The 11,819-nt window shown below is 40.3% G+C and overlaps 1 protein-coding gene across 1 annotated transcript in view; it reads right to left on the bottom strand.

Moving 5' to 3' along the window:
* Positions 1–3,959: 3,959 nt before the first annotated feature.
* Positions 3,960–11,819, bottom strand: part of LOC106962525 (immunoglobulin superfamily DCC subclass member 4-like) — a 29,188-nt gene continuing 21,328 nt past the window's right edge. The window contains exon 2 of the mRNA XM_015056987.1: positions 3,960–4,654. Coding sequence (XP_014912473.1) covers positions 4,272–4,654 — 383 coding nt within the window. The 3' untranslated portion in view covers positions 3,960–4,271. The remainder of the gene's footprint in view (positions 4,655–11,819) is intronic.

The raw sequence follows: 11,819 nt of genomic DNA, 5'->3' as shown, positions 1-11,819 counted from the left end.
CATTGATGATTAACCCCTGGCACTTCCTGACACATTGCTCTGCACCGTAGCCTAAAATCCCAGAGTTCCGCACCACATGCGGAACCGGCGCCTGACGCGATGCCAGACTGTCCGAGCGTGGGCGAGCTCGTGAGTCGCGGGGGTTTTGGGCAAAGCTGCTCTTTACCTCACAGTGTTCGGTCCGCGTCGGTGCCTGCAGACACACTCCTTGTGTTTGCATTGGTGGATTAACTTTGTGTATCTCCTCTCTAACGGTGTGTGCACACGAGGGTGAATGACAGCAGATAAGCAAGGGTGCACAGCAGCAAATGTCAATGAAAAGAGAGAGAGAGGAGAGGGGGTTGTTCAAAGAGGGCCCTTTGCCCGTATCACGATGGGACAATGGTGACTGGCTGGCCTTCCACCTCTGATTCTTTCAAAGTAGAACTGTGTACATCTTTTTTTGTTTGTTTTTTTTAGGCTCTCAGAATTCAAGATGAAATTCCACAGCAGATCCATCCGACACCCCAGTGATCACCCAACGTGGTTAAAATCTGACAGTGGTGACAGCAGAGGTAAGTTTTCATTGACGTTCTCACAACAAAGGCGAGATTCCAAAACACAGCTATAAATTAGGATGGATTTTCAGGTGTACTGTAGTTGCAAAGCTCATAAAAATAAAAACGCGACCAAATTGAGTTTATCCCCTTTTCTTTTTCTTGTCTCTCTTGACTTTCCCCCCCCCTGCTCTCTCCCTCTCTCTTTGTCTGTCCCCCTCTCTGTGCCCCACTCTTCGGCCCCTCGGCTATCAGATTGCAGCGTTTTTCCCCTCCCCTTGTGCAAGCAGATAATTCCACCCGTGACCTCTTTGCTACCCGGCTCTAGGGCTGAGATTGTGAAAGCTCATCAAGCATACCTCCAGCCTGGATGGGCTATTTGTAAAAGCTACCATGGAGCATGTGCAGCTCGGTCAGTTCGGACACGCGAGAAGGAAAGCCCTACAGCGCTGCCAAAAGGAAGATTTTTTAAAAATGTCTCCTTTATGGTACCACGCAGGTGTAAGTTTTGGGAAAAAGATTTTAAAAAATTTTAAAAAGCCATCTTGGTTTGTAGAAGGACATCATTAAATCCACTGGGATTTTACAAAACTGTCTCATAATTACTGTAGGAAACTTAATTACTTCATGTTTAACAAACACACTGTACCTGGCCTCGTTTGTGTTTATTTCCCTTCTGCAAATCGGCTGTCTGCTGTCTTTGTCTACACACTGAAGGAGAAAAGAAAAAATCCATTGCTTTCAGAAACTGTATTTAAAAAAATAATAAATAAATTAAAAAAAAAAAAAGGAGCGAAAGTCCTTGTCCGTCTCTATGCTTTTCAGGGACAAGCACATGATTCATACTTACACGGTGACTGTGAAACCAGAGCAGGTGGCTCTCCTAATGTGTTTTCACAGATGTGATCTCTGCTACATTCTCTCATCACTCTGATTCCTGCGAAGACACCGGGGGGGAGGAGGACGAGGAGGTCTGCTCGAGATCCGACCACCAGGCAGACCGGCTTCGGCCTGCCTCACATCCAACGCCTTGTTTCGCACTTCTGGTTCGATTCAAAAACCCTTCACACACAGACTGAAAGATGCACCGACGCTGTGCTCACACTCCTGAAATTACGCGTGTTGTCACAGTAACATGCGTAATGTATTGTACTGTGGTTTTATACGATATTCGCTACCAGACATTTTGCGTGTATTTGCGAAGTGAAAGTAAAATGTGACGCTTTTATTTATTTAGAGGAAAATGTGATATTATTTGTATGGATTTGTATTTTGTCCCTTTAAACCTGATTCCCCTACAAACACATCCACTTGAACTAGTCGCCTCATGTCATTGGTAAATAGTGTTGGAGTGTAAAAAACTTGAGATTTGGGTGGAAATTCATCTTCCAGTAGGATTATCCTGAACGTACAGTCAGGAAGTTACAATGGACTATTTCAGATCTGAGCAATTTCACAAGTTACACTGGACCAGTCAAAGTCTACACCTAAATCCAATTGAGAATCTTTGGCAAAACTTGAATATTACTCTTTACACACACTCTTCATCCTTCCCCCTCTCTCCCCCCCAACTGAGCAGAAGCTGTATTTGCTGTGAAAGAAGATTCTACAAAAATGTTACCTCAAACAGGATGAGTACATGTGAATGCCCACACTATTCAGTTTTTTTTTTGTTGTTGTTTTTTTTTGCAGTAATATTTCTTTAACATATAAATCTCTGCTGCCTTTTTTGGGGGTAGAGGGGTTTTAAGCATAAATAATTGCAATAAAATACATTGAAGATTGAAACTGTAGTGTAACTACAAGGGGTGTGGATCCTTTTGCAAAGCCCTTTCATTATGTTAGAGGCTGTAACTCTCCAAATTCTCCTTTGCTTTTTTTCCACCCTCTGTAGCATTTAATCTAACATCTCCCCCGCCCCCTCCCTGTTAGTACTTTAGTCCTTATTGTTCCCCAAAGAAAAGAGCTTCATAAATAAGCATGCAGCAGCTGACAAAAAACAGCAGATCCACATTGGATGGTGTCTCGTCTTACACAAAGCTAATGACTGAATAAAGAGCAGAACTCGGGAGTTTGAGGGAAAGTCAGTCCTTCGGTCAGACAAAAACTCCTATCTATCCCCTGCTGCTTCATATCACGATCTTCCAGCTAATTGAAAAATGGTACGGCTTTGTGCGAACCTGTGGGGTCAAGAAACACGGTCGTCCTTCAAAGAGCAGAAGAAGAAAGCACAAAGAAAACAACTTTTTCTCCACACGCTAAGGGAGAACAAGTGTCCGGCTGCAGAGGATAAGTTATTATTGATGCACAGATAAAAAGGCCGGTCATCAAGAAGCCAGAATGCTTTCATGCCAGGCGATAAGCAGATCAAATACATAAATGTCAGATTTTTTTTTTTTTTTAAACTGAAACACTGGATCAAAATCTTTACCACTGAGCAAGACTGACATAAACTAAGTTGCGTAAAGGAGGCGCACCATGTCTAGCTGCTAATGAATATGTGCTACTTACGCCACATAAACCTTTACAAAACGACTGGTAAAGCTGGAACCAAAGGTTGTGTGAATTTTCCACTTAAACGTACGGGATTCTCCCACTTTGACTGTTTCCTACAAGTTGACAGCAACAAAATTGTTTCCAATCTGACTCATTGTGGGCAAGAACTTCCATAATGCCCTCCTCTAAACAGCTGCAATGCAACTGTTAATCATACCAAAATGCCAGATGCTTGTACTTCTAACTTACAGCCTAAGATCACAATTAGAGCTGCCTAATGACGTACTATATGTAATGTGCCAGATCTGAGGCTCACATAACACTAAAAGTCCTCGTTTAGTCACCGCTGCAAACAAACACGATGAACCAGTTGTCAAAATCTGTCAAGCAAGTTTTGTTGTATTTAGTTTCTTTATCATTCTTTCCTGAAAATGACTCTCAAATTGAAGAGCCTCTCTCAACCTCAGCTTTTACTGATGAGGAGCATGTGAAGAATTAATTACAACCAACATGTGACAGGAAGAGTCGAACCTACAACCTTCCGATCACAAGACAACTGCTCTGCCCACAGAGCCACATTCGCCCCCATGCTGGGATTTATTGGATTTAGAAGTTAGAAGCCAAAATGGATAAACATGAATTTTGGTGTATTGTTGGCATCCTTTGACTCCTAATAAGGCTCTGGTTTCGAAATAAAAGAATAAAAAAAAGCCATTCATATAAAGTTTGGGTTAAGATTTTGTAGAATAATTATCAGCATGAAAGTCACTGTAAGTTGGGACTTTCAATGTTTTGTGCCACTTTTAATTTTTCTTAGTGAAATGATGCATAGTAGTTTGGTGTTCAAAAGGGACAAACCCACATTGAAACTGTTTACGAATGGATAAAGTGGCCTAAAAATCAACCAAACACAACTCTGAATTTCTTGCACTACGTTTTAAGATAGAGTCCATTTCAGAAAACCGGTCAATTTGAATGATCTCTGCTACCTATGAGAAAAGGAGTCAAATATCCAGCTAGAAATCAATCAGAAGCTTGTTGATAGCTGGCTTCATCAAGGAAAACTTGCATAAGAGAAAATCTACAATGAATTCAAATGTGTGCATCCTGTTCCACCCAAAAAAAAAAAAAAAAAAAATACACAGCTGAAAAGGATCACTGGAGTCTGAATAGAGCCAACAAACACATGCAGACAGACATCATGTAAGGCTCATCTGCAGACAGGACTGAGCCTCAGCCTTACATGAGCTCAATTACAATCTTCAAACGACAGCAGAGTGTTCTGTGAATTGCGCGACACCCACTTGCAAGCAGCACGTTGACAGTCCGGCTGGTCAGGGCTCCGATGGCGCTGGCACTCACGCAGCTGTAACTGCCCTCTACGTTCTGGGGAGGCTGGCTGTCTGCAGAAGTGGGCGACAACAGGAGGGATCCGTTGGTCAAATACCGCAGGCGATCTCCCGGCGCCTGCGGCAGGAGCTGGCCATCCTTGAACCAGGTGACATTGAAAGGAGTGTCGCTGGACCCCAGGTTGCAGTCCAGCAAAAGTGGCAAACCTAGCTCCAGAATCACATGGCTGGGCCCAGCACCACAGCTCAGTTCCACCGCCGAAACAGGCTTTTCTGTGTAGGAAGAGAGGAAAAAACAGATCAGTTCACTAGGATGTACCATGACGGGTCTGGGACAGTTTATCTTTACTCCATACAACAGTTTTACGACTTTCTACAAGGAACTCTCAGAATATATGAAAAACAAAGCATTTTTCCTCACTTGTCTAACTTCTTTTACTATGTGATAAATTTGGGAAAAACATCATACTCGCTACTTTGAAACATTTTACTCGTCTCTGCAAAGTTGGGAGCACAGATGGATTTAACAGAACATTTATAAAACGGGCCGTTCTGAAATAGAGCGGAGACCGTTTCTTGGAGGAGGATCTTTAAAAATGAGATTGGCACAGTAAGAGTTTATTGGCACCGCTGGTAAAGATCTGTAAAAAAAAAAAAGTGTATAAATCAGTCTTTCACTGCAGTGGGATAAAATGAAAGACCAATTTTTAAAATGGGTATATTACTGAGAAGGGTGGGGGGAAAAAAATCACATATTAAGAAATAATTATTTCTGACAAAATCACAGCTTCCACAATAACAGACTTTTTCTACAACAATCCTTTTTCCAATATGACGATAGTTTGTCACGATTGAGCAAATATAGAACAGGGATTTATGAACCTGTTCTATGACTCTCTCTATTTGGTTTTTTCTCCATTTCATCATACAGATTTCCTGTTTTTATTCCTGGATACATGATAGAAGGCTTTTGATTTCGCCATATGTGTAGAATCATAAAAGATCCACTTACATAATGCTACACTCTCCTATAAGGTTCTCGCGGTCTTTTGAAGAGGAATGGGTTCACTGCATCAGCATCACAAACCCTCACGCACACCTAACCCTGCTTTTCTACATATTTGTTCTCCGTTTCCTGTAAACCCAGCCTGAAAACTTCAATGTGTTCCGTCTGACCAAAGTTTAAAGCTCCGGTGGAGTTAGGCAAACTCCAAATGTTTACGGTTCAGATGGGGAGACAGAAACGACTTCTTTTTGGCATGCTTCTTAGGCAGCTGGCTGGCATGTAAACAGTGGCTAATGGTTGTTATGGAGACTTGGTGACCTCAAGACACCTCTCGCTTTGCAGCGGTTCCCATACAGAACGCTTTGGAAATGGATTTCAACTCCCGTATCGTCCCAATCAGCAGCAAGCGTGTGCTACAAATGATGTGACTGGGTCTCCTTCCAAATATCCTCAATTTAAATGTTGCTTTTTGATTATTTAAAGAATAATTAAATTAAAAACACATTCATCTTCCCATCAGTTTTGACCAAGTTAAAACAAAACACTGATGTAGAAACATTGGTGTTTTACAGATTTGTACATTTTAATCCCCAGTGACTCCTCCACAAAAGCATCAGTGGTTGTGGCCATCAAGTTACATTTTGGTCACTTCCTGTTTTGAGGCAGGCTATACTCTAGACAGTAACAACAATCTTCTGGTGACTTTATCATGTAGCCACTTTTCCTTCAAGTCTTTCTTTATTGTGCATCTTGAATCTACCACAGTACTTTTTGTTTTTCTAGAGTTCAATATGCGTTAGCTGAAGCCATTTGGCTGCTTTTCTTTGAATCGGAAACAATTGGCTGGATTATTTTTTGGTATAGTTGGCATTGGCTTGGTTTCAACGTAATCCCAAATTTTCCACTTCTCAAGTAGAGTGTGAACACAGCCTATACTGTCATTTCCAAATCCCTGGAAATCTCTGTATCATTTTCCATTTCTATCAAGTTCAAGAACCTTTTCTGCAGATCATTTGATAATTAGTTTAGTCTCTTCAGAAAGGGCAGAAAAGTGAAAGCACATCCCATTATGTGATAATACAGTACATTAAAATGCTAATCATCTCAATACAGACAGCATAAATTGTTGTCAAATGCTGATTGATGTTTAGTGTTTGCTGCTACATTGCTTATGTATTTTTAGCAACTGTACTGCATGGCTTTCAATAGACTGATCACTGTTCTGAGGACAATTGATAACTTGAAAGTCAGCATCCTTTGCCATGCATTATGTATAACATGCACTTTGTAATATGTATGAGACCAGAGGAGGTAGTTCTCATATTAACCAAACAGCAAAGTGAACAAAGTACGTTTATCATTTCTTATTAAAGGATACAACAGCAAAAAAAAAAAAAAAAAAGATGAAAATCTTGAAAAATGTGTGCAGGCTTTTTGTGAGGTTGGCCTTACGGTGATTTGTATAAATCAGATAAACTGAATACAACAAGAACATTTAATCTTAGGAGTCTTTTCCCTTTGACTCTGTAGTGCAAAAGGAAAGTTCAGCTTTTCTCAGAGAGCTCTTCTAACACAAAACCACTATTTTCCCTCAGTCCTCAATCTTTTGCAACTGTTGGAAGGTCATCATTTCTCTTTCACTGCTTTTTCCCGTCACAGCCAAGACCTTTTTTTTCTCTCCTAATAAATTTTAATTTAAATGTTTTACTTTGCCTTTACACTGACATTCATTAGCGTTATACAGTGACTTGCCTCGATTTGCTCTGAAATCACTTTTAACAAATTGCCCCCAACTGCCTGACAAAAAGAAATATTATTTTGTGAAGCAGCAAGATTCCCTGACGAATCTTAAGGCTTTTTTCTTTTTTTCTTTTTTTTTTTTTACAGTGTGTGGAGTAGTCTGATGGTTAGTAGCCATTACTGCTGAAGACATTTATTACATCAGTAAAAGCTCTGGGTTGTCAACACTCATTCCCTCCTAAAGGAAGGCTAGAAGAAATGTGTACCTGGGATGCAAAGGAAGGATAAAACAAAGCAAGTGCTCAAGCCTTGGCAAATTAGAACAAGAATCTCATTGCATCATTTTTCCAGGAAAAACATAATGTTGCTTTATTACAGCTCATCTTTGTTTCTAATTTGGCAGTCACACTGTGCAACCACTCAAGCTCAGGACTAGAGATTTCTGTCACAATTAAAGATTTTGAAGAATGAAAGATTGCTTGACCGCTTTGCCTTTCTCAATCAGAAAATCATCCTGAAGAATGTTCCTTCTATCACTTACAATTCCATGTTTTATGAAGCAACTTGTTTGGATGCACCTTAGCATTGTAACAGGAATTGAAGTGAAGGTATTATTCTTCCAAGGACACAAGCCAATTGTGCAAAAAAATCTAAAACTTTTGCTCTGGTGTGTTTGGAACAACTGGCAGGCTCACCAACATAACCCCACATAGGCACACAAATGTCCAAATAAACAACATAAACTTCACAACTGTAGATTATTAATGTCTGCCGTATCTTTTTGTTGTGAACGGTTTTGGTTTGAATTGTTTTACACCGCTGAAGTAAGCTAAAACAGACGGCTAATGTGTAGCTAGCTGTACGCTATCACCACTCCAAGAAAACAGTTTTATTTTCAACAAGCTCACAATGATATGGCATCTTTCTACAACAGGTGAAGGAGGATCAGGTTTTGCTTTTGTCAAATATTTATTGCTTAAGCCTCCCATCTTGCTGTACTTGCACACCTACTGAAAACTGCATGTTACTCAGATTTAAATGTTTGGAAATCATGTGGTATAACACAGCTTGTTGTATGTCTATGAAGCATGTAGATCACTTTTATCCTCTCTCATTCTGAATAGTGCATTTATATTTAAAATACTGGTGTGGAATTTGTTGCATTTTTTAGTGTGAGAATGCAGTCATACCGTTTCTTATGCAGTCATAGTCCTAATTTATTTCTATATTTACAGATCAATTAATACATTAGGAGTGAAACTTTAAACCTCAATGAGATCTTCCAGGTAAGTGTTTTTTTTATTTTTTGTTTACTGAACTATTTACCAAGTAGGCCAAGTCATCCATTTCACTTTCAGTTTCAAGCCTTCTGCAGCCCGAGTGAACCCTCATCAGTTCAGACGTAGTGTCTGGACAGCATATCGTGCAGTGGTGTGGCTCTTGTGTGGCATAAACTGCATCTGGTATCAACATGGAAAATTCTGTGTTGCATAATGTCACGTCTTTGTTCCGACAACAATCTAATTTGAAAATCACTTTTATAGTTCATCTTTAAATTGGTCGACTTTCACATACACACAGAGCAGGTTACTTCCAGCTTCCCCGTCTCTGCCGTCAGACTAATTAAGTTAATGGGAAATGGAATTCTTCCCCTGATTAAATGAGGCCTGACTCCCCACCATCACCTCCTGATGAAGAGGTTATGCTGAGTGAGGCAGCTGACACATCCACACATATCTACACTGGAGAAGAAGAAGAAAAAAAGCCGCTGTACTGATGTAACGACACACCCATGGAGCAAATGCAAAAATCAGTCAAACTAAAGACTTGCGCATGAGAAGCATTTTAAAGCTTCTACGCAGCTGGTAATGTGTTTCAGCACAGACAGATCACCCCTAACGGCTCCTTGTATCCTCTCTCCCATTTCTAGTAATTAGGTCTCATTAAGTCATTAAAATGCTAACAGCGATTTCACAGCTTACCTCAAGTACGTTAAAAATAATTAATCAAATGAAAGGTGAGTATGATTCTGTATCAGCCCTCGAAGAGGAAAAAAGGGTGTGATTAAACAAGAGGGGGACATTACACAACTCTTTTCATTAATAAAACTTGCCACTTTTCATGTTATACTCGTTATATTCCATAATAAATCAAACAGTAGGGGAAAAAGCTCTGAAGATTTCCTGAAAAGAGGTTCAACACAATCTCCTGTCCTCTGCAGCAGGATTTAAAAGACCGGACGTATAAATCTGACTGCATATTCACGTGCGTCTGCTCCAGGAGTATTTGCTGATTTGAAGCCAAAGGTGTTCACATGCACGGTGCAGAGTCGCATGCGCCAAATCGGACCGACGCTGACAGATGTTGTAATGCTGACGCAACAACAGCAAGCGTGACATGAGGTAATGGTGCAGTGAAAGGAGGAGAGGATGTGAGACGTGGTCATTCTGCCAGTTTTCTTCACAAATTGTGTCTGCTGGGAAAACTGAGCTGTTGCAACGAACGGCAGAAGAGCACAACAACAACAAAAAAAAAACACAGGTGATCCAAAACAGATCAGGATTGAGCAAAAAACAAGTACTAAAGCATGAGAAGACAGAAATACAAAGGCAACACAGAAGAAAAATGGGCAAAAAAAATTATTTTATTGTTTATTTAACTACTGCTTTTCTCAGTGCAACCAACTGAGCAGAGTCGGTGTGTGTAATTTAAAATTCAGCCTCAATACAGCTGTTCTGTGAACACCTGAGAGGTTTGTTCAGTTCAGGGATAAACGTCAGAGAGGGCTTCGGTGCTCAGTATCCTGAGCCGCCAACATCCTATGGAGGACTGCTTAATCTGTCATCCGAAAACGAAGAGTGTGGCAAATGTGCCGCAAACCTGCCAAGACAAGGCCGTGCGCCTAAACCGAAAGGGCCAGTGAGGGGCGCATCAGCTAAGAGGCTCACAGTAAGTCTTAATGAGCTGGAGAGATTTACAGCCCAGTTGGAAGAATATCTGCACCTGCTCCAGAGTCGGGTAATGCTAATCGGTACGGCAGATAGGTAAGAGGAAATCCACTCGCAAAAGAAACCTACAAGAAGTCTTGTTTTTACTTTACCACAAACGACGTACTGGCATACAACCGGGTGGAATACACCTGAATATTTTTATCTGAATTGAAATTGCAGTTCTGGTCACACTAGCAAGAAATAGAGAAAAGCCATGAAATCTTTTCCCTTATTTAATAATTTACATCTTCTGAGCTTTATGGATCATGAAAGTCCAATACTCCTTACCTTGTAATTTTAGTAGAAGGTATTTGGCATTGGTGCCATGCTATCAGGTTTATCTGTCTGCAAACTCACGTAAACATACAAAATTTTTAAGAGCCACTGTTGATCGTGCCAAATCGACTTCCATCCGTTAAAATCAGCCCAATGCAGAGGCCAGATTGATACTTGTACAAAAAAAAGCATCACCCATAAACTGTCATTAAGCCTTTAGGTACACCTTACATTGACTGCTGCCCTTAGCAGGGTGACAGGATGAACAGTTTGACACCTTAAGAATTGGCATTGGTCCAATTCTGGACTACTGTTCCCAAAATAGACTGTGCTAAAATCAGGAAGGGTCTCCCGTACAAACCCACAGGTTAAATTGAGGCACGTATGCCGGCTTTGTAATCAATATCTGGAGACACGGGCAACATGATCTGAAGCTAAAATTGCCCGCGAGTTCCCCAAATGTTTTGACCACTAACAAAACTTCAGCAGTGAATCCTTGTCAAAATAGTTGCAACAAACCTTGTTTGGGTAAAAATCAGTCCGTCAGACTTTTGCAGTTTTAATAACTAAAGCAAGGAGGGATGTGATAAATGCTGCAGGGAGAGGGAGCCTCTTTGGTTTCAACGTGAAAGTGGAAATGCCTGTGCAATAACAGAATATCAGTGACTGTTTTCATCTACTATTGTCTAAATGTTTAGTTGTTCACAGAAAACAAATATTGATTAGTTTATTGGATCTAGTTGTAAGCCAGAATTTTTTTTCTCTTCCCATTATACCACTGCTGGGATTTAAACTTGTGTGGATGAGTTTTCAGAGACAGTAGCTCACGTTTTGTTTCGCCCTTCAGTCGGTTTGTCAGTCAGCTGCGTGTGATGGTTGAAGGAAGCGCTGAACTTTTGCCCCCTGATCATAAAAGGAAAGTCAGCTGTTTGGGAATTATTCAGGTACAGAGAACAACTTAGCGATGACCTGGAAACCACTGGATGTAGTACGATTTCAAATCTCCAAGGCAACCATCTTCTGCTCTTTTTGAGATTTGACTGTCTTGGAACCATATAATAACTGAGTCAGCCAGTTATTAGATGGTTTATTAGGTCACTTAAAAAAAAAAAAAAGATCAATTATATAATTAGCTAACTCGCTAAGATCAGCTCTCGTCAAGCTTCCAGTGTCAGTTAATTTTTGATTACCATTTACAGATGAAGCTGTATTTTTGCTTATATCACTAGTTCAACTATATTACAAGGATTTTGCAATTCTACGTAGCATTTTAAAGATGAAATTCCTAATTAATTGTATTAAAATACATAATTTTGTTTAAGCCTTAAGGATTTTCAAGATATTTCAAGGCAAGTTTTTCTAGATACTGATTTTAGTTCAGTCACTGGAATTTCATCTGAGGGAGTTATTTTATGTTTGTTTTTTT

The sequence above is a fragment of the Poecilia latipinna genome, unplaced genomic scaffold (genome assembly GCF_001443285.1).
Source record: "Poecilia latipinna isolate Pla-1442-1.1 unplaced genomic scaffold, P_latipinna-1.0 Scaffold1426, whole genome shotgun sequence".
In the NCBI taxonomy this organism is placed as follows: domain Eukaryota; kingdom Metazoa; phylum Chordata; class Actinopteri; order Cyprinodontiformes; family Poeciliidae; genus Poecilia; species Poecilia latipinna.
This window is presented reverse-complemented; position numbering and strand designations above follow the sequence as displayed.